Source organism: Coregonus clupeaformis, chromosome 29 (genome assembly GCF_020615455.1).
Source record: "Coregonus clupeaformis isolate EN_2021a chromosome 29, ASM2061545v1, whole genome shotgun sequence".
In the NCBI taxonomy this organism is placed as follows: Eukaryota; Metazoa; Chordata; class Actinopteri; order Salmoniformes; family Salmonidae; genus Coregonus; species Coregonus clupeaformis.
Window position 1 is genome coordinate 6743723 of NC_059220.1, and position 21272 is coordinate 6764994.

The following is a 21272-nucleotide window of genomic DNA, read 5'->3' on the forward strand; positions in this document are numbered from 1 at the left end:
TGTACAGACTAGGTGAGCATAGCCTTGCTATTGAGAAAGGCCGCCGTTGGCAGACCTGGCTCTCAAGAGAAGACAGGCTATGTGCACACTGCCCACAAAATGAGGTGGAAACTGAGCTGCACTTCCTAACCTCCTGCCAAATGTATGACCATATTAGAGACACATATTTCCCTCAGATTACACAGACCCACAAAGAGTTCGAAAACAAATCCAATTTTGATAAACTCCCATATCTATTGGGTGAAAAACCACAGTGTGCCATCACAGCAGCAAGATTTGTGACCTGTTGCCACAAGAAAAGGGCAACCAGTGAAGAACAAACACCATTGTAAATACAGCCCATATTTACAATTTTACATATTTACAAATACAGCCCAGTTTATTTATTTTCCCTTTTGTACTTTAACTATTTTCACATCATTATAACACTGCATATAGACATAATATGACATTTGAAATGTCTTTATTCTTTTGGAACTTTTGTGAGTGTAATGTTTACTGTTAATATTTATTGTTTTTTTCACTTTGTTTATTATCTATTTCACTTGCTTTGGCAACGTTAACACACACTACCAGTCAAAAGTTTGGACACACCTACTCATTCAAGGGTTTTTCTTTATTTGTACTATTTTCTACATTGTAGAATAATAGTGAAAACATCAAAACTATGAAATAACACATATGGAATCATGTAGTAACCAAAAAAGTGTTAAACAAATGAAAATATATTTTATATTTGAGATTCTTCAAAGTAGCCACCGTTTGCCTTTTTGACAGCTTTGCACACTCTTGGCATTCTCTCAACCAGCTTCATGAGGTAGTCACCTGGAATGCATTTCAATTAACAGGTGTGCCTTGTTAAAAGTTAATTCGTGGAGTTTCTTTCCTTCTTAATGCGTTTGAGCCAATCAGTTGTGTTGTGACAAGGTAGGGGGGGTATACAGAAGATATCCCTATTTGGTAAAAGACCAAGTCCATATTATGCCAAGAACAGCTCAAATAAGCAAAGAGAAACGACAGTGCATCATTACTTTTATGACATGAAGGTCAGTCAATATGGAATATTTCAAGAACTTTTAAAGTTTCTTCAAGTGCAGTTGCAAAAACCATCAAGCACTATGATGAAACTGGCTCTCATGAGGACCACGACAGGAAAGGAAGACCCAGAGTTACCGCAGCTGCAGAGGATAAGTTCATTAGAGTTACCAGCCTCAGAAAATGCAGCCCAAAAAAATGCTTCACAGAGTTCAAGTAACAGACGCATCTCACCATCAACTGTTCAGAGGAGACTGTGTGAATCAGGCCTTCATGGTCGAATTGCTGCAAAGAAACCACTACTAAAGGACACCAGAAGAAGAGACTTGCTTGGGCCAAGAAACACGAGCAATGGACATAAGACCGGTGGAAATCTGTCCTTTGGTCTGAAGAGTCCAAATTTGAGATTTTTGGTTCCAACCGCTGTGTCTTTGTGAGACGCAGAGTAGGTGAACGGATGACGTCCGCATGTGTGGTTCCCACCATGAAGCATGGAGGAGGAGGTGTGATCGTGCTTTGCTGGTGACACTGTCTGTGATTTATTTAGAATTCAAGGCAAACTTAACCAGCATGGCTACCACAGCATTCTGCAGCAATACGCCATCCCATCTGGTTTGGGCGTAGTGGGACTATCATTTGTTTTTCAACAGGACAATGACCCAACACACCTCCAGGCTGTGTAAGGGCTATTTGACCAAGAAGGAGAGTGATGGAGTGCTGCATCAGATGACCTGGCCTCCACAATCCCCCGACCTCAACCCAATTGAGATGGTTTGGGATGAGTTGGACCGCAGAGTGAAGGAAAAGCAGCCAACAAGTGCTCAGCATATGTGGGAACTCCTTCAAGACTGTTGGAAAAGCATTCCAGGTGAAGCTGGTTGGGAGAATTCCAAGAGTGTGCAAAGCTGTCATCAAGGCAAAGGGTGGCTACTAAAATACATTCTGATTTGTTTAACACTTTTTTGGTTACTACATGATTCCATATGTGTTATTTCATAGTTTTGATGTCTTCACTATTATTCTAGAATGTAGAAAATAATAAAAATAAAGAAAAACCCTTGAATGAGTAGGTGTCCAAACTTTTGACTGTTAGTGTACAGTATCTCTTCCTACAGTGAACACATACAGCAGGGTTCTTCAATTCCGGTCTTGGAGGGCCGAAACACTTCGGTTAGAAGGAGAGGATGAAAAACAGAGGTGTCTCGGCCCTCCAGGACCGGAATTGAAGAACCCTGACATACAGTATCTCTCCCTACAGTAAACACGTACAGTATCTCTCCCTACAGTAAACATATACAGTATCTCTCCCTACAGTAAACACGTACAGTATCTCTCCCTACAGTAAACATATACAGTATCTCTCCCTACAGTGAACATATACAGTATCTCTCCCTACAGTAAACGTATACAGTATCTCCTACAGTGAACATAACACGTTCCAGAGAATAGAAGTTTCAGAGTTCTTCTCCAGCTTGATAGAACAGAAATGGATACCCTGTGGTCGGTCTCCTTTCAGGATAAAGGAGGTTTCTCATACTGGAAATAGATACCCTGTGGCCGGTCTCCTTTCAGGATAAAGGAGGTTTCTCATACTGGAAATAGATACCCTGTGGTCGGTCTCCTTTCAGGATAAAGGAGGTTTCTCATACTGGAAATAGATACCCTGTGGTCGGTCTCCTTTCAGGATAAAGGAGGTTTCTCATACTGGAAATAGATACCCTGTGGTCGGTCTCCTTTCAGGATAAAGGAGGTTTCCCATACTGGAAATAGATACCCTGTGGCCGGTCTCCTTTCAGGATAAAGGAGGTTTCTCATACTGGAAATAGATACCCTGTGGCCGGTCTCCTTTCAGGATAAAGGAGGTTTCTCATACTGGAATAAAGATATGGAATAAACCCAAAGGGGAAGGGGTTGAAGGCTTTGGTTTTTAATGCCAATAGGCAGATGCTTTCATCCAAAGAGAGAGCCTACATGTGTAGTATGGGTATGTGATCTCTGTGGGCTAAACCTACAACCTTGGTGTTGCTAGTGACACACCTTGGTGTTGCTAGTGACACGCCTTGGTGTTGCTAGTGACACACCTTGGTGTTGCTAGTTTCACCCCTTGGTGTTGCTAGTGACACGCCTTGGTGTTGCTAGTGACACACCTTGGTGTTGCTAGTTTCACACCTTGGTGTTGCTAGTTTCACACCTTGGTGTTGCTAGTTTCACACCTTGGTGTTGCTAGTGACACACCTTGGTGTTGCTAGTTTCACCCCTTGGTGTTGCTAGTGACACGCCTTGGTGTTGCTAGTGACACACCTTGGTGTTGCTAGTTTCACCCCTTGGTGTTGCTAGTGACACGCCTTGGTGTTGCTAGTGACACACCTTGGTGTTGCTAGTGTCACACCTTGGTGTTGCTAGTGTCACACCTTGGTGTTGCTAGTGACACACCTTGGTGTTGCTAGTTTCACACCTTGGTGTTGCTAGTTTCACACCTTGGTGTTGCTAGTGACACACCTTGGTGTTGCTAGTGACACACCTTGGTGTTGCTAGTGTCACACCTTGGTGTTGCTAGTGACACGCCTTGGTGTTGCTAGTGACACACCTTGGTGTTGCTAGTTTCACACCTTGGTGTTGCTAGTGTCACACTCCACACTCTTCCACACTCACAACTGAGCTACACAAGGATCATAATCATGGTATCTCTTCTCTCTCCACCAGGCCATCGACCTGCTGCCAGCCAACACTCAGATCAGAGAAATTCGTGTGTTCTTGGAGAGTGTTCTGGAGGAGAAGGCTCAGAGGAAACGCTTTGACCAGGTCCTCAAGAGCCTGCTGCAGGCTGAGTTCCTACGGGTGAGAGATAGACGCTCTGTGTGTTGGTATTGTGTCCGCTATTAACTGTCCTCTTCCAGACTCTTTTTCAAAACTTCAGAGAGAAGCCAAGAGGTTTAAGGAAAGAGCTTCCTCCCTTCTGATGTTTTGCAAAGAGGTTTAAGGAAAGAGCTTCCTCCCTTCTGATGTTTTGAAAAGAGGTTTAAGGAAAGAGCTTCCTCCCTTCTGATGTTTTGAAAAGAGGTTTAAGGAAAGAGCTTCCTCCCTTCTGATGTTTTGAAAAGAGGTTTAAGGAAAGAGCTTCCTCCCTTCTGATGTTTTGAAAAGAGGTTCAAGGAAAGAGCTTCCTCCCTTCTGATGTTTTGAAAAAGAGGCAGAGAAGGAAAAGAGGATGTGAGCAACAAGGAACTACTTTTGAGATTCAACCCTGATGTATGTCTTTGGTCTCTCTGTCCCCACCTGACGGGTGGGTGTGTTCAGGTCCAGGAGGAGCGTATCTTCCACCAACAGGTGAAGTGTATCATCACAGAGGAAAAGACCTGCAGGGTCTGTAAGAAGAAGATAGGAAACAGGTAAGCTTTTATGTAACCCTTATTTTCCCAGGTAAATTGACTGAGAACACGTTCTCATTTACAGCAACGACCTGGGGAATAGTTACAGGGGAGAGGAATGAGCCAATTGGAAGCTGGGGATGATTAGGTGGCCATGATGGCACGAGGACCAGATTGGGAATTTAGCCAGGACACCGGGGGTTAACACCCCTACTCTTACGATAAGTGCCATGGGATCTTTAGTGACCACAGAGAGTCAGGACACCCGTTTAACATCCAATCCGAAAGATGGCACAGGGCAATGTCCCCAATCACTACCCTGGGGCATTGGGATATTTTCTTTAGACCAGAGGAAAGAGTGCCTCCTACTGGCCCTCCAACACCACTCCCAGCAGCAGCTGGTCTCCCATCCAGGACCAACCCTGCTTAGGTTCAGAGGCAAGCCAGCAGTGGGATGCAGGGTGGTATTCTGCTGGCTATACTAATATCAATGCTTTATAAACACCTATAACTATGTAATAAATCCTTATTATGTGATAAACCTGTTGTAAATATGCAGTAAAGGCTCTGTCTATATACTGATACTAAAACACTTGTCGGTCTCTGTCCAGCGCCTTCGCCAGGTATCCCAACGGCGTTGTAGTTCATTACTTCTGCTGTAAGGACCGAGGGGTGTGTCCTACGGAGCAGTGACACAGCTGTCGCAACCGCCTGGACGCAAAGCACTCCTGGGATACTAACAGACTAGACCGCTGTGTACTAAAATGACAGAATGGTACAGAACAGTGCCCTCCTGTGGACTACATGTTCCAGCAGCACCCTGGACGAGGGGAAGGCAGGGAAGCTGGGTTTGTCTGAAACTACACCACAGACTGGGGTATTCAGGAGGAGAGGACTCTAACTGCTTCTCTCTGGGACCGCTACCTGCTACCTGTTCTGCCCCACAACCCCAGCTACCTGCTACCTGTTCTGCCCCACAACCCCAGCTACCTGCTACCTGTTCTGCCCCACAACCCCAGCTACCTGCTACCTGTTCTGCCCCACAACCCCAGCTACCTGCTACCTGTTCTGCCCCACATCCCCATCTACCTGCTACCTGTTCTGCCCCACAACCCCAGCTACCTGCTACCTGTTCTGCCCCACAACCCCAACTACCTGCTACTTGTTCTGCCCCACAACCCCAACAACCTGCTACCTGTTCTGCCCCACAACCCCAGCTACCTGCTACATATTCGGCCCCACAACCCCAACTACCTGCTCCATGTTCTGCCCCACAACCCCAGCTACCTGCTACCTATTCTGCCCCACAACCCCAACAACCTGCTACCTGTTCTGCCCCACAACCCCAGCTACCTGCTACCTGTTCTGCCCCACAACCCCTGCTACCTGTTCTGCCCCACAACCCCAACAACCTGCTACCTGTTCTGCCCCACAACCCCAGCTACCTGCTACCTGTTCTGCCCCACAACCCCTGCTACCTGTTCTGCCCCACAACCCCAGCTACCTGCTACCTGTTCTGCCCCACAACCCCAGCTACCTGCTACCTGTTCTGCCCCACAACCCCAGCTACCTGCTACCTGTTCTGCCCCACAACCCCAGCTACCGGCTACCTGTTCTGCCCCACAACCCCATCTACCTGCTACCTGTTCTGCCCCACAACCCCAGCTACCTGCTACCTGTTCTGCCCCACAACCCCAACAACCTGCTACACCACAGTACCTGTAGCTATTCTACCAACTGCTTCCCTACAGTAACTACTCTACTACAGTAACTACTACAGTAACTACCAACAGGAGGATCTGTTTCTGTTAGCCTTTGGAAGAGACGTGGAGACGTGGCGACGTACTGAAGAGGACTTCACAATAAAGGAGCCTGTTTCTGTCCTCATTGTTAGATTCAACCTGTAGCCTTTATGAGAGGACGGTTCAAGTCTGAATGATTACATTTGGCACTGCTGTAGTCTGTTTCTCTGCTCCTCTTCACTCCCTCCTCTTCACTCCCTCCTCTTCACTCCCTCCCTCTGTTTCCTCCCCGCCTACCCTCTCTCATCCTCAGACTACACTCGGTACGCTATAGAGACTACATAGACTAAGTCTTCTTCTTCTGATGCCTTGTGTGACTTTTAAGAATGTACTTAAAAGCAGCCATTTGCTTTTCACTTTTCATGTTGTTTTCAGTTGGCGTGTGTTTTCTGAGGGAATGGTTAAAATCCAGACTTCAAATGTAACGACTCCATTTCTAGCGTGGTCCGTGTGCACAAACAAGGACGTTTCTTGTTATTTCTTTGTTCGTTTTGAGATCAGCTGCCTCGATATAACCTCTTCTGAAAGCTCTTGAGAGTCCCTGTATTTGGAGTAGATCCACAGTTTCAAAATCTATCTTTATTGATTGATACGTATTCTTTCATTTTGGGAAAAACCTGAAAGAATATGTCAGCAGCCCAGCCCATTTTTCCTTTATAGGTTTAAATGTTTCTGCCTTTTTATGTCGTCCTGAATCATGCATTAGTCTCATTAGGACTGAAGGAAGACGTTTTGAATGTCAGATTGGAACGAAAGATAAGATATAGGTTAAGTCCCAAATGGCACCCTATTCCCTATATAGTGCACTACTTTAGACCAGAGAATGGCACCCTATTCCCTATATAGTGCACTACTTTAGACCAGAGAATGGCACCCTATTCCCTATATAGTGCACTACTTTAGACCAAAGGCTCTGGTAGTAGTCCCCTATATAGGGAACGGGGTGCCATTTGGGATGTATTACATGAAGATATGTATCACAGTTGTATCCTCGCAACATTGTAATGAAATACCTGCAGCATCAACCAACCGCCCGTCTGTTTGTTGTTGAAAGGCTGTTGCACCATCTCACTGTTTTACCTTCAAAACATTGGTACCATTTATATAAAGAGTGAGAGAGTATGAGAGGTTTGTTTAAGCTACACGTTATTTTACTGAGCAAATCAAACGGGTATGTCTGTATTGCATTAATTGATAATAAACATGCATTTCCACTCATGATGTGTATCATTTTGTAGGTGTCATTTTTAATGTCTTGGATGCCGTGCTTGGTAATCAATCAAATGTATTTTATAAAGCCCTTTTTACATCAGCAGTTGTCACAAAGTGCCCTACAGATACCCAGCCTGGACCTCAAAGAACAAGAAATACACGTTTTATTCGTTGTATTAAATTTTTTTGTCATTTAGCAGACTCCTATCCAGAGCATACATTATTTTATTTTTATTTTTTCATACTGGCCCCCCGTGGGAATCGAACCCACAACCCTGGCGTTGCAAACGCCATGCTCTACCAACTGAGCTACATCCCTGCCGGCCATTCCCTCCCCTACCCTGGACGACGCTGGGCCAATTGTGCGCCGCCCCATGATATACAGTGAGGGAAAGAAGTATTTGACCCCTCTGCAAAACATGACTTAGTACTTGGTGGCAAAACCCTTGTTGGCAATCAGAGGTCAGACGTTTCTTGTAGTTGGCCCCCAGGTTTGCACACATCTCAGGAGGGATTTTGTCCCACTCCTCTTTGCAGATCTTCTCCAAGTCATTAAGGTTTCGAGGCTGACGTTTGACAATTCGAACCTTCAGCTCCCTCCACAGATTTTCTATGGGATTAAGTCAAGACTGGCAGCCAATGCCCATCTCACTTAAACCCTCATATCCAGGGGCGGTGTGTTCATTAGGGCGATATGGGCGACGCACTGCCAAACGGGAAAAGGAAGGGATTTTTTTTCTAATCGATTATATCACGGCAACAGTAGTTATCACTGTTCTAATCTAGACGTCTGATCTGCCACTAAATGTCCAATCAGGCTAAAGTCGTGCTTCAAATGGCCCCGCCCCTTTTGGGGCGATTTCAGTCAGGTTGAAAATCGCCCCAGAAGTCTCTCATAGACTCATGTAAAATCTTTTTTTTTCAAATATCAGAGCTTTCAATACAATCTCTATGGGTTCCGGGAGGGCTTGCACTTACGCGCTTTCGTCATACGTAACATAACCATGAACGTAACTAAGAAAAGAGCGGGTAGCAGCGTCAATCAATTCACGTACTACTGTCAAGATGGCTAGCGTTCAGTGCAACTCGATTGTCTCTTTGAAAGAAGTTCCTTTTTGTCGGCGAACAAATCAAGATAAATTGGCAACAAAACAATTAGGACCTCCAAGACCAAATTTAATAATTCAACAGGTTTCTACTAAAGGGGGAAAGTCCTACACCCGAGGATTTTCCAAAAATTGGTACGAACGAAAAACCTGGCTAGCAGGCTGCGATGTAGCTAATGCAGTCTTCTGCTACCCCTGCTTACTCTTTCACCCTGAAGGCGGCACGGCAGACAGCACCGCTTGGACAGCGACTGGTGTAACGGACATGCACCATCTTTCAGAAAAGATTAAGAAACATGAGCTGTCAAAGACCCACATGGATAGCTGTTTGAGATTGTCTGCTTTGGGAAGAGTGAACATTGCCACTCAACTGGATGAGGGATACAGGCTAGCTGTCCGCCGCCACAACGATGAGGTTAGCAAGAACCACCACATCCTCAGCCGGCTAATCCAGTGTGTGAAGTTTTGCGGAGTGTTTGAGTTAGCTTTGCGAGGCAAAGATGAAACTGAGGGCTCCACCAACCCTGGTATTTTTCTTGGACTTGTCAACTTTGTGGCACAATTAGATGAGGTGTTTTATGGAAATGCATATTGTTTATGCAGTGTTGAGGAATGTGAAAGAACACCCTTGATTATTTTTACTGTGATAACTTATTTTGCTTTTGTAAGCCAACACTTTTGAGATCAGTCAATAAATGCTTCTGGTATTGACTTATATGCTGCCCCTGTCTTCATGTTGTTGCTGGACATATCTTTTTTTAAATGTGTGTAGGTCACCTAAATCATCAGAAAAATTGCCCCCCCTGAGAATTTTTTCAGGAGCCGCCACTGCTCATATCAGTCACAGAGTTTGACCTAGAGACGTTTGACCTTTCCTCATGCTGAACAAATTTGCCTCAAAAACCCATAAAGTTCCGTCAGGGTAGATTTTCCTCCATCTTGGAAATGTCTGAAAACATCCAAGAATTTCTCATAAATCCAAATAACACCACATTCTGTATATAGGCCCATGGTACACATCTTAACTTAGTTTGAGAAAATCTAAGAGATTGGTTAAGAGATGGCTGAGTTATTGATAAATCAGGAAATCTGATTTTACGTATGCATTTAAATCCTTTGTAAATGCACTCCATAATGGCCAATCAACTTAAAACGCATTTCGATGTTGAAGACGTTACCATGATGAACCATGTTAAGTTTGGCATTGATATCTCAAAAAACAAGGAAACTATTAACATTTCACTGCTTTGACTATGTAACGCTAATACTCAACATCATCTGCAATCATCTTCTCATGAAGCAGACATCAGATTCACTCTAGATGTTGTATTTAGACTCTTTAACGGTTTTGAGAAAAAATTGTTGCTGATTTCAAATATATCAGCGTTGTACCTATAGATGCACGTTAGCACATATGCTAATGTTACAAATACTTCTTCTCATGAACCATAAATCAGAACGACTCCAGATTCAGTATATAGACTCAGTGAATTGGCATGTAATGAATTTGAAATTGGTTAGTTTCTGCATTCAAAGTCGGCCACGCTACACCACTAGATGGCACCATATCACACCAGGGCTATAAGAACTGAACCAATGGACATGGGGTCATGATATTTGGTATGTAATGTAAACCTTACAGTGAGGGAAAAAAGTATTTGATCCCCTGCTGATTTTGTACGTTTGCCCACTGACAAAGAAATGATCAGTCTATAATTTTAATGGTAGGTTTATTTGAACAGTGAGAGACAGAATAACAACAACAAAATCCAGAAGAACGCATGTCAAAAATGTTATAAATTGATTTGCATTTTAATGAGGGAAATAAGTATTTGACCCCCTCTCAATCAGAAAGATTTCTGGCTCCCAGGTGTCTTTTATACAGGTAACGAGCTGAGATTAGGAGCACACTCTTAAAGGGAGTGCTCCTAATCTCAGCTCATTACCTGTATAAAATACACCTGTCCACAGAAGCAATCAATCAATCAGATTCCAAACTCTCCACCATGGCCAAGACCAAAGAGCTCTCCAAGGATGTCAGGGACAAGATTGTAGACCTACACAAGGCTGGAATGGGCTACAAGACCATCGCCAAGCAGCTTGGTGAGAAGGTGACAACAGTTGGTGCGATTATTCGCAAATGGAAGAAACACAAAATAACTGTCAATCTCCCTCGGCCTGGGGCTATATGCAAGATCTCACCTCGTGGAGTTGCAATGATCATGAGAACGTTGAGGAATCAGCCCATAACTACACAGGAGGATCTTGTCAATGATCTCAAGGCAGCTGGGACCATAGTCACCAAGAAAACAATTGGTAACACACTACGCCGTGAAGGACTGAAATCCTGCAGCGCCCGCAAGGTCCCCCTGCTCAAGGAAGCACATATACAGGGCCGTCTGAAGTTTGCCAGTGAACATCTGAATGATTCAGAGGAGAACTGGGTGAAAGTGTTGTGGTCAGATGAGACCAAAATCGAGCTCTTTGGCATCAACTAAACTCGCCGCGTTTGGAGGAGGAGGAATGCTGCCTATGACCTCAAGAACACCATCCCCACCATCAAACATGGAGGTGGAAACATTATGCTTTGGGGGTGTTTTCTGCTAAGGGGACAGGACAACTTTACCGCATCAAAGGGACGATGGACGGGGCCATGCACCGTCAAATCTTGGGTGAGAACCTCCTTCCCTCAGCCAGGGCATTGAAAATGGGTCGTGGATGGGTATTCCAGCATGACAAATGACCCAAAACACACGGCCAAGGCAACAAAGGAGTGGCTCAAGAAGAAGCACATTAAGGTCCTGGAGTCGCCTAGCCAGTCTCCAGACCTTAATCCCATAGAAAATCTGTGGAGGGAGCTGAAGGTTTGAGTTGCCAAACGTCAGGCTCAAAACCTTAATGACTTGGAGAAGATCTGCAAAGAGGAGTGGGCCAAAATCCCTCCTGAGATGTGTGCAAACCTGGTGGCCAACTACAAGAAACGTCTGTCACGGATACGGCTGAGGCTGCCCCTCCTCCTCGCTCGGGCAGGCTTCGGCGGTCGTCGTCACCGGAGTACTAGCTGCCACCGATCGATGTTTCTGTGTCTCACTAGTTCTGTCTGTATTGTTCCCACCTGACACTCATTAGGCTTATTAGTTTCCCTATATTACCTCTGATTTCCCTCCTGGGTGTGTGATTGTTCTTTGTTACGTCGTCCGTTGAGCTGTTGTTTTGCTCTTCCCTGCGTGGAGGGTTTGCTATGGTTTACTTTGAGTCTAGTTTACTTTGAGCCATTTAAAGTGGGGGAAAAAAGTATTTAGTCAGCCACCAATTGTGCAAGTTCTCCCACTTAAAAAGATGAGAGAGGCCTGTAATTTTCATCATAGGTACACGTCAACTATGACAGACAAAATGAGGAAAAAAAATCCAGAAAATCACATTGTAGGATTTTTTATGAATTTATTTGCAAATTATGGTGGAAAATAAGTATTTGGTCAATAACAAAAGTTTCTCAATACTTTGTTATATACCCTTTGTTGGCAATGACACAGGTCAAACGTTTTCTGTAAGTCTTCACAAGGTTTTCACACACTGTTGCTGGTATTTTGGCCCATTCCTCCATGCAGATCTCCTCTAGAGCAGTGATGTTTTGGGGCTGTCGCTGGGCAACACGGACTTTCAACTCCCTCCAAAGATTTTCTATGGGGTTGAGATCTGGAGACTGGCTAGGCCACTCCAGGACCTTGAAATGCTTCTTACGAAGCCACTCCTTCGTTGCCCGGGCGGTGTGTTTGGGATCATTGTCATGCTGAAAGACCCAGCCACATTTCATCTTCAATGCCCTTGCTGATGGAAGGAGGTTTTCACTCAAAATCTCACGATACATGGCCCCATTGATTCTTTCCTTTACACGGATCAGTCGTCCTGGTCCCTTTGCAGAAAAACAGCCCCAAAGCATGATGTTTCCACCCCCATGCTTCACAGTAGGTATGGTGTTCTTTGGATTCAACTCGGCATTCTTTGTCCTCCAAACACGACGAGTTGAGTTTTTACCAAAAAGTTCTATTTTGGTTTCATCTGACCATATGACATTCTCCCAATCCTCTTCTGGATCATCCAAATGCACTCTAGCAAACTTCATACGGGCCTGGCTTAAGCAGGGGGACACGTCTTTCACTGCAGGATTTGAGTCCCTGGCGGCGTAGTGTGTTACTGATGGTAGGCTTTGTTACTTTGGTCCCAGCTCTCTGCAGGTCATTCACTAGGTCCCCCCGTGTGGTTCTGAGATTTCTGCTCACCGTTCTTGTGATCATTTTGACCCCACGGGGTGAGATCTTGCGTGGAGCCCCAGATCGAGGGAGATTATCAGTGGTCTTGTATGTCTTCCATTTCCTAATAATTGCTCCCACAGTTGATTTCTTCAAACCAAGCTGCTTACCTATTGCAGATTCAGTCTTCCCAGCCTGGTGCAGGTCTACAATTTTGTTTCTGGTGTCCTTTGACAGCTCTTTGGTCTTGGCCATAGTGGAGTTTGGAGTGTGACTGTTTGAGGTTGTGGACAGGTGTCTTTTATACTGATAACAAGTTCAAACAGGTGCCATTAATACAGGTAACGAGTGGAGGACAGAGGAGCCTCTTAAAGAAGAAGTTACAGGTCTGTGAGAGCCAGAAATCTTGCTTGTTTGTAGGTGACCAAATACTTATTTTCCACCATAATTTGCAAATAAATTCATTAAAAATCCTACAATGTGATTTTCTGGATTTCTTTTCCTCAATTTGTCTGTCATAGTTGACGTGTACCTATGATGGAAATTACAGGCCTCTCTCATCTTTTTAAGTGGGAGAACTTGCACAATTGGTGGCTGACTAAATACTTTTTTTCCCACTGTACCTGCTGGAATGCATACTATGGGTGGGTGTTGTTATGGTGACCAATGATCTAAGATAAGGCGGGGATTTGCCTAGAAGTGATTTATAGATGACCTGGAGCCAGTGGGTTTGGCGACGAATATGTAGTGAGGGCCAGCCAACGAGAGCGTACAGGTCACAATGGTGGGTAGTATATGGGGCTTTGGTGACAAATCGGATGGCACTGTGATAGACTACATCCAATTTGCTGAGTAGAGTGTTGGAAGCTATTTTGTAAATGACATCGCCGAAGTCAAGGATCGGTAGGATAGTCAGTTTTACGAGGGCATGTTTAGCAGCATGAGTGAAGGAGGCTTTGTTGCGAAATAGGAAGCCGATTCTAGATTTAACTTTGGATTGGAGATGCTTAATGTGAGTCTGGATGGAGAGTTTACAGTCTAACCAGACACCTAGGTATTTGTAGTTGTCCACATATTCTAAGTCAGACCCGCCGAGAATAGTGATTCAAGTCGGGCGGGCGGGTGCAAGCAGTGTTTGATTGAAGAGCATGCATTTAGTTTTACTAGCGTTTAAGAGCAGTTGGAGGCTACAGAAGGAGTGTTGTATGGCATTGAAACTCATTTGGAGGTTTGTTAACACAGTGTCCAATGAAGGGCCAGATGTATACAAAATTGTGTCGTCTGCGTAGAGGTGGATCTTAGAGTCACCAGCAGCAAGAGCGACGTCATTGGTATACACAGAGAAAAGAGTCGGCCTGAGAATTGAACCCTGTGGCACCCCCATAGAGACTGCCATAGGTCCAGACAACAGGCCCTCCAATTTGACACATTGAACTCTATCTGAGAAGTAGTTGGCGAACCAGGCGAGGCAGTCATTTGAGAAACCAAGGCTATTTAGTCTGCCAATAAGAATGCGGTGGTTGACAGAGTCGAAAGCCTTGGCCAGGTCAATGAAGATGGTTGCACAGTACTGTCTTTTATCGATCGCGGTTATAATATAATTTAGGACCTTGAGCGTGGCTGAGGTGCACCCATGACCAGCACGGAAACCAGATTGTATAGCGGAGAAGGTACGGTGGTATTCGAAATGGTCGGTGATCTGTTTGTTAACTTGGCTTTCAAAAACTTTCGAAAGGCAGGGCAGGATGGATATAGGTCTGTAACCGTTTGGATCTAGAGTGTCACCTCCTTTGAAGAGGGGGATCTCAGACGATACGAAAGAGAGGTTGAACAGGGTAGTAATAGGGGTTGCGACAATTTCGGCGGCTAATTTTTTACAATAGGTGAGTCCGGGAGCAGATCGTAGTCTGCTAAAGCACAGGCGAGCAGGAGGCACGGCTGTTGATTGCGTGTGCTAGCGGGCCGGGGCTAGCAGATGGATCTTCGTGGTCGTCGCAACGGGAAGCCTGTTGAAACCACATCAGATGATTACGTTGGCAGACCAGTCGTGATGGATCGGCTGGGCTTCGTGTCGACACTAGGAGGTCCCATCCGGTTAACAGAGAGGTAGATAGCCAGGAGATGGGCCTGGCTCGAGGCTAGCTCAAGGCTAACTGGTACGTCGGGACAGTGGTGATTAACCAACAACAGCCATTCGGTTGCAGCTAGCTAGTTGCGATGGTCCGGTGTTAAGGTCCAGTGATTCAGTGATTCCGGCAGAAAATCCGATATGCTCTGGGTCGATAGCGCGCTGTGCAGACTGGCCGATAATTGTCCAGGCTAGAGCTGGCTGGTAGGTAGTGCAGGCCACGGACAGTGGTGAAGACCGCTAATGGTGGCTAATAGCAAGTAGCTAATTAGCTGGCTAGTTTCAGCCGTAGGTTCTTCATAAAAATAAAGAAATAATAGAATCCGTTCCACATTGGGTGAGGCGGGTTGCAGGAAAGTATATTTAGTTAAAGGATGGAAAGTGAGATAGAGAAATATATACGAAAAAAGAGAAAAAACTGGCTATTTACACGAGGACACAACAGAATACACAACCACATTGCTACGCCATCTTGGTTAGTAGGTACCAGTCAGTTTGTGCCATCTTGCATTTACATTTTAGTCATTTAGCAGATGCTCTTATCCAGAGCGACTTACAGTTAGTGAGTGCATACATTTTCATACTGGCCCCCCTTTGGGAAACGAACCCACAACCCTGGCGTTGCAAGCGCCATGCACTACCAACTGAGCTACAGGGGACAAATAATACATTGGTTCTTCCCACTCTTGACAGTTCAGTTTTAGCAGTCTTACTTTTATTTTGATTTTGTAAGCCTATCAGGAGTGATCATTATTCCCCTATTCATTCAGCCCCTGCAGGAAGACCCCCCACCCCTCACCCCCGATAAGTTCAGTCACTTCTTGTCATGCCAAGGAGTGGCATGATGGCACAAACAGACTGGTACCCAAGCTAGCGTAATCATACTTTTAGTTATTGACAGAGATACAGTGCCATACATGTCCAAGAGGGAGAGCATTCATTCTAATGTCGTTTCTTAGAACGTGAGAACCTGTAGGCTGCAGTACAACCTAACACCACTAGGGAGCAGGTTAACCTCATAAATAGAGAATGCCGGTACACACACAGTATCTGCCTTCATGCAGCGTGTGGTCTTGCTGAGTTTGTAACCAAGTTGGAATTTACCACATATGACTTGGAAAAATGTACTTCAAAGGCCTTCCAACTGGTAATTACCATGGTTGTCCCAATCCTCTCGCCTGTTCCCACTCACCATGAGTAGGCAGACGGGTAGGAAGACGGGTTGGAAGGAGGGTGAAGGAGAGTTCAGAAAGAATTGTGCTAGCGCACAACAGGCTTGACAACATTGTGAAGAAGTATAGCAGAAGTCTGCCTGCTCTGTAGTCCAGCATGTCTGCCTGCCTGCAGCCTAAACCTGTTTTAACCTCAGTACTCAGTTATATGTGGAATGTAGCTGATAAACCACTGGCCTTTAAAGGGGCAATATGCTTTTCGAACAATAACAAACACTTCCCCGCCACTGTTTTGGTAAACATGGCTGTAGAAATGTAACCACTCTCAAATTAATGGACAGACCTACATCATGAGTCGGTCTATGCAGATTAAGGACCCACCTGGCCATCATGAGTAGGTCTATACAGATTAAGGACCTTATGGACCCACCTGGCCATCATGAGTAGGTCTATACAGATTAAGGACCCACTTGACCATCATGAGTCGGTCTATGCAGACTAAGGACCCACCTGGCCATCATGAGTAGGTCTATACAGATTAAGGACCCACTTGACCATCATGAGTCGGTCTATGCAGACTAAGGACCCACCTGGCCATCATGAGTAGGTCTATGCAGACTAAGGACCTACCTGGCCATCATGAGTAGGTCTATACAGGTTAAGGACCCACCTGACCATCATGAGTAGGTCTATACGTACTCCTGAGTGGCGCAGTGGTCTAAGGCACTGCATCGCAGTGCTAACTGTGCCACTAGAGATCCTGGTTCGAATCCAGGCTCTGTCGCAGCCGGCCGCGACCGGGAGACTCATGGGCGGCGCTCAATTGGTCCAGGGTAGGGGAGGGAATGGCCGGCAGGGATGTAGCTCAGTTGATAGAGCATGGCGTTTGCAACGCCAGGGTTGTGGGTTCGATTCCCACGGGGGGCCAGTATAAAAATATATATATATATGTGTTCACTAACTGTAAGTCGCTCTGGATAAGAGCGTCTGCTAAATGACTAAAATGTAAATGTAAATATACAGGTTAAGGACCCACCTGGCCATCATGAGCAGGTCTATACAGATTAAGGACCCACCTGGCCATCATGAGTAGGTCTATGCAGGTTAAGGACCCACCTGGCCATCATGAGTAGGTCTATAGAGATTAAGGACCCACCTGGCCATCATGAGTAGGTCTATACAGGTTAAGGACCCACCTGGCCATCATGAGTAGGTCTATACAGATTAAGGACCTTAAGGACCCACCTGGCCATCATGAGTAGGTCTATGCAGGTTAAGGACCCACCTGGCCATCATGAGTAGGTCTATAGAGATTAAGGACCCACCTGGCCATCATGAGTAGGTCTATGCAGGTTAAGGACCCACCTGACCATCATGAGTAGGTCTTTACAGATTAAGGACCCACCTGGCCATCATGAGTAGGTCTATGCAGATTAAGGACCAACCTGGCCATCATGAGTAGGTCTATGCAGGTTAAGGACCTTAAGGACCCACCTGGCCATCATGAGTAGGTCTATACTGATTAAGGACCCACCTGGCCATCATGAGTAGGTCTATATAGATTAAGGACCCACCTGGTCATCATGAGTAGGTCTATGCAGGTTAAGGACCCACGTGACCATCATGAGTAGGTCTTTACAGATTAAGGACCCACCTGACCATCATGAGTAGGTCTTTACAGATTAAGGACCCACCTGGCCATCATGAGTAGGTCTATGCAGATTAAGGACCAACCTGGCCATCATGAGTAGGTCTATATAGATTAAGGACCCACCTGGCCATCATGAGTAGGTCTATGCAGGTTAAGGACCCACCTGACCATCATGAGTAGGTCTACGAGGTTAAAGACCCACCTGACCATCATGAGTAGGTATATGCAGGTTAAGGACCCACCTGACCATCATGAGTAGGTCTATGCAGGTTAAGGACCCACCTGACCATCATGAGTAGGTCTATACAGATTAAGGACCTACTTGGCCATCATGAGTAGGTCTATACAGGTTAAGGACCCACCTGGCCATCATGAGTAGGTCTATGCAGATTAAGGACCAACCTGGCCATCATGAGTAGGTCTATGCAGGTTAAGGACCTTAAGGACCCACCTGGCCATCATGAGTAGGTCTATACTGATTAAGGACCCACCTGGCCATCATGAGTAGGTCTATACAGATTAAGGACCCACCTGGCCATCATGAGTAGGTCTATGCAGATTAAGGACCAACCTGGCCATCATGAGTAGGTCTATGCAGGTTAAGGACCTTAAGGACCCACCTGGCCATCATGAGTAGGTCTATACTGATTAAGGACCCACCTGGCCATCATGAGTAGGTCAATACTGATTAAGGACCCACCTGGCCATCATGAGTAGGTCTATACAGATTAAGGACCCACCTGGCCATCATGAGTAGGTCTATGCAGATTAAGGACCAACCTGGCCATCATGAGTAGGTCTATGCAGGTTAAGGACCTTAAGGACCCACCTGGCCATCATGAGTAGGTCTATACTGATTAAGGACCCACCTGGCCATCATGAGTAGGTCTATACAGATTAAGGACCCACCTGGCCATCATGAGTAGGTCTATGCAGGTTAAGGACCCACCTGGCCATCATGAGTAGGTCTATACAGATTAAGGACCCACCTGGCCATCATGAGTAGGTCTACGCAGGTTAAAGACCCACCTGACCATCATGAGTAGGTCTATGCAGGTTAAGGACCCACCTGACCATCATGAGTAGGTCTATACAGATTAAGGACCTACCTGGCCATCATGAGTAGGTCTATGCAGATTAAGGACCCACCTGGCCATCATGAGTGGGTCTATACAGATTAAGGACCCACCTGGCCATCATGAGTAGGTCTATACAGATGAAGGACCCACCTGGCCATCATGAGTAGGTCTTTGCAGGTTAAGGACCCACCTGGCCATCATGAGTAGGTCTATACAGATTAAGGACCCACCTGGCCATCATGAGTAGGTCTACGCAGGTTAAAGACCCACCTGACCATCATGAGTAGGTCTATGCAGGTTAAGGACCCACCTGACCATCATGAGTAGGTCTATGCAGGTTAAGGACCTTAAGGACCCACCTGGCCATCATGAGTAGGTCTATACTGATTAAGGACCCACCTGGCCATCATGAGTAGGTCTATATAGATTAAGGACCCACCTGGTCATCATGAGTAGGTCTATGCAGGTTAAGGACCCACGTGACCATCATGAGTAGGTCTTTACAGATTAAGGACCCACCTGACCATCATGAGTAGGTCTTTACAGATTAAGGACCCACCTGGCCATCATGAGTAGGTCTATGCAGATTAAGGACCAACCTGGCCATCATGAGTAGGTCTATATAGATTAAGGACCCACCTGGCCATCATGAGTAGGTCTATGCAGGTTAAGGACCCACCTGACCATCATGAGTAGGTCTACGCAGGTTAAAGACCCACCTGACCATCATGAGTAGGTATATGCAGGTTAAGGACCCACCTGACCATCATGAGTAGGTCTATGCAGGTTAAGGACCCACCTGACCATCATGAGTAGGTCTATACAGATTAAGGACCTACTTGGCCATCATGAGTAGGTCTATACAGGTTAAGGACCCACCTGGCCATCATGAGTAGGTCTATGCAGATTAAGGACCAACCTGGCCATCATGAGTAGGTCTATGCAGGTTAAGGACCTTAAGGACCCACCTGGCCATCATGAGTAGGTCTATACTGATTAAGGACCCACCTGGCCATCATGAGTAGGTCTATACAGATTAAGGACCCACCTGGCCATCATGAGTAGGTCTATGCAGATTAAGGACCAACCTGGCCATCATGAGTAGGTCTATGCAGGTTAAGGACCTTAAGGACCCACCTGGCCATCATGAGTAGGTCTATACTGATTAAGGACCCACCTGGCCATCATGAGTAGGTCAATACTGATTAAGGACCCACCTGGCCATCATGAGTAGGTCTATACAGATTAAGGACCCACCTGGCCATCATGAGTAGGTCTATGCAGATTAAGGACCAACCTGGCCATCATGAGTAGGTCTATGCAGGTTAAGGACCTTAAGGACCCACCTGGCCATCATGAGTAGGTCTATACTGATTAAGGACCCACCTGGCCATCATGAGTAGGTCTATACAGATTAAGGACCCACCTGGCCATCATGAGTAGGTCTATGCAGGTTAAGGACCCACCTGGCCATCATGAGTAGGTCTATACAGATTAAGGACCCACCTGGCCATCATGAGTAGGTCTACGCAGGTTAAAGACCCACCTGACCATCATGAGTAGGTCTATGCAGGTTAAGGACCCACCTGACCATCATGAGTAGGTCTATACAGATTAAGGACCTACCTGGCCATCATGAGTAGGTCTATGCAGATTAAGGACCCACCTGGCCATCATGAGTGGGTCTATACAGATTAAGGACCCACCTGGCCATCATGAGTAGGTCTATACAGATGAAGGACCCACCTGGCCATCATGAGTAGGTCTTTGCAGGTTAAGGACCCACCTGGCCATCATGAGTAGGTCTATACAGATTAAGGACCCACCTGGCCATCATGAGTAGGTCTACGCAGGTTAAAGACCCACCTGACCATCATGAGTAGGTCTATGCAGGTTAAGGACCCACCTGACCATCATGAGTAGGTCTATACAGATTAAGGACCTACCTGGCCATCATGAGTAGGTCTATGCAGATTAAGGACACAACTGGCCATCATGAGTGTGTCTATACAGATTAAGGACCCACCTGGCCATCATGAGTAGGTCTATACAGATTAAGGACCCACCTGGCCATCATGAGTAGGTCTTTGCAGGTTAAGGACCCACCTGGCCATCATGAGTAGGTCTATACAGATTAAGGACCCACCTGGCCATCATGAGTAGGTCTATACAGATTAAGGACCCACCTGGCCATCATGAGTAGGTCTACGCAGATGAGCTCTATTCTATCAAAAATGTTATTGGATACACATTTTGATAGATGGTGTATTTTCAAAGTGCACACAGTACACCACAAAAGTAACCGGTTGTAAGTCCCGCCCCGTTCATCTGTCTATCACTTATTTTTGCCAATCGAACACCTTGAATTTCACTGTAAACTTGCAGACATTACCCAATGGATTAGGACAGGGGCGGTCCGTTGCTATGGGCGAGGTTTGGTTGAATCAGCTAGTGGACTGGCAGGTGAAA

The 21272-nt window shown here is 45.8% G+C and overlaps 1 protein-coding gene across 3 annotated transcripts in view; it reads left to right on the top strand.

Moving 5' to 3' along the window:
* Window positions 1-5334, top strand: part of LOC121544529 (vam6/Vps39-like protein) — a 64500-nt gene extending 59166 nt beyond the window's left edge. For all 3 annotated transcript variants that reach the window (XM_041854466.2, XM_041854469.2, XM_041854467.2), the window contains exons 22-24: window positions 3739-3873; window positions 4333-4424; window positions 5015-5334. In XM_041854466.2, the coding sequence (XP_041710400.2) occupies window positions 3739-3873; window positions 4333-4424; window positions 5015-5096 (309 nt within the window). In that variant the 3' untranslated portion in view covers window positions 5097-5334. The remainder of the gene's footprint in view (window positions 1-3738; window positions 3874-4332; window positions 4425-5014) is intronic.
* The last annotated feature ends 15938 nt before the right edge of the window (window positions 5335-21272 follow it).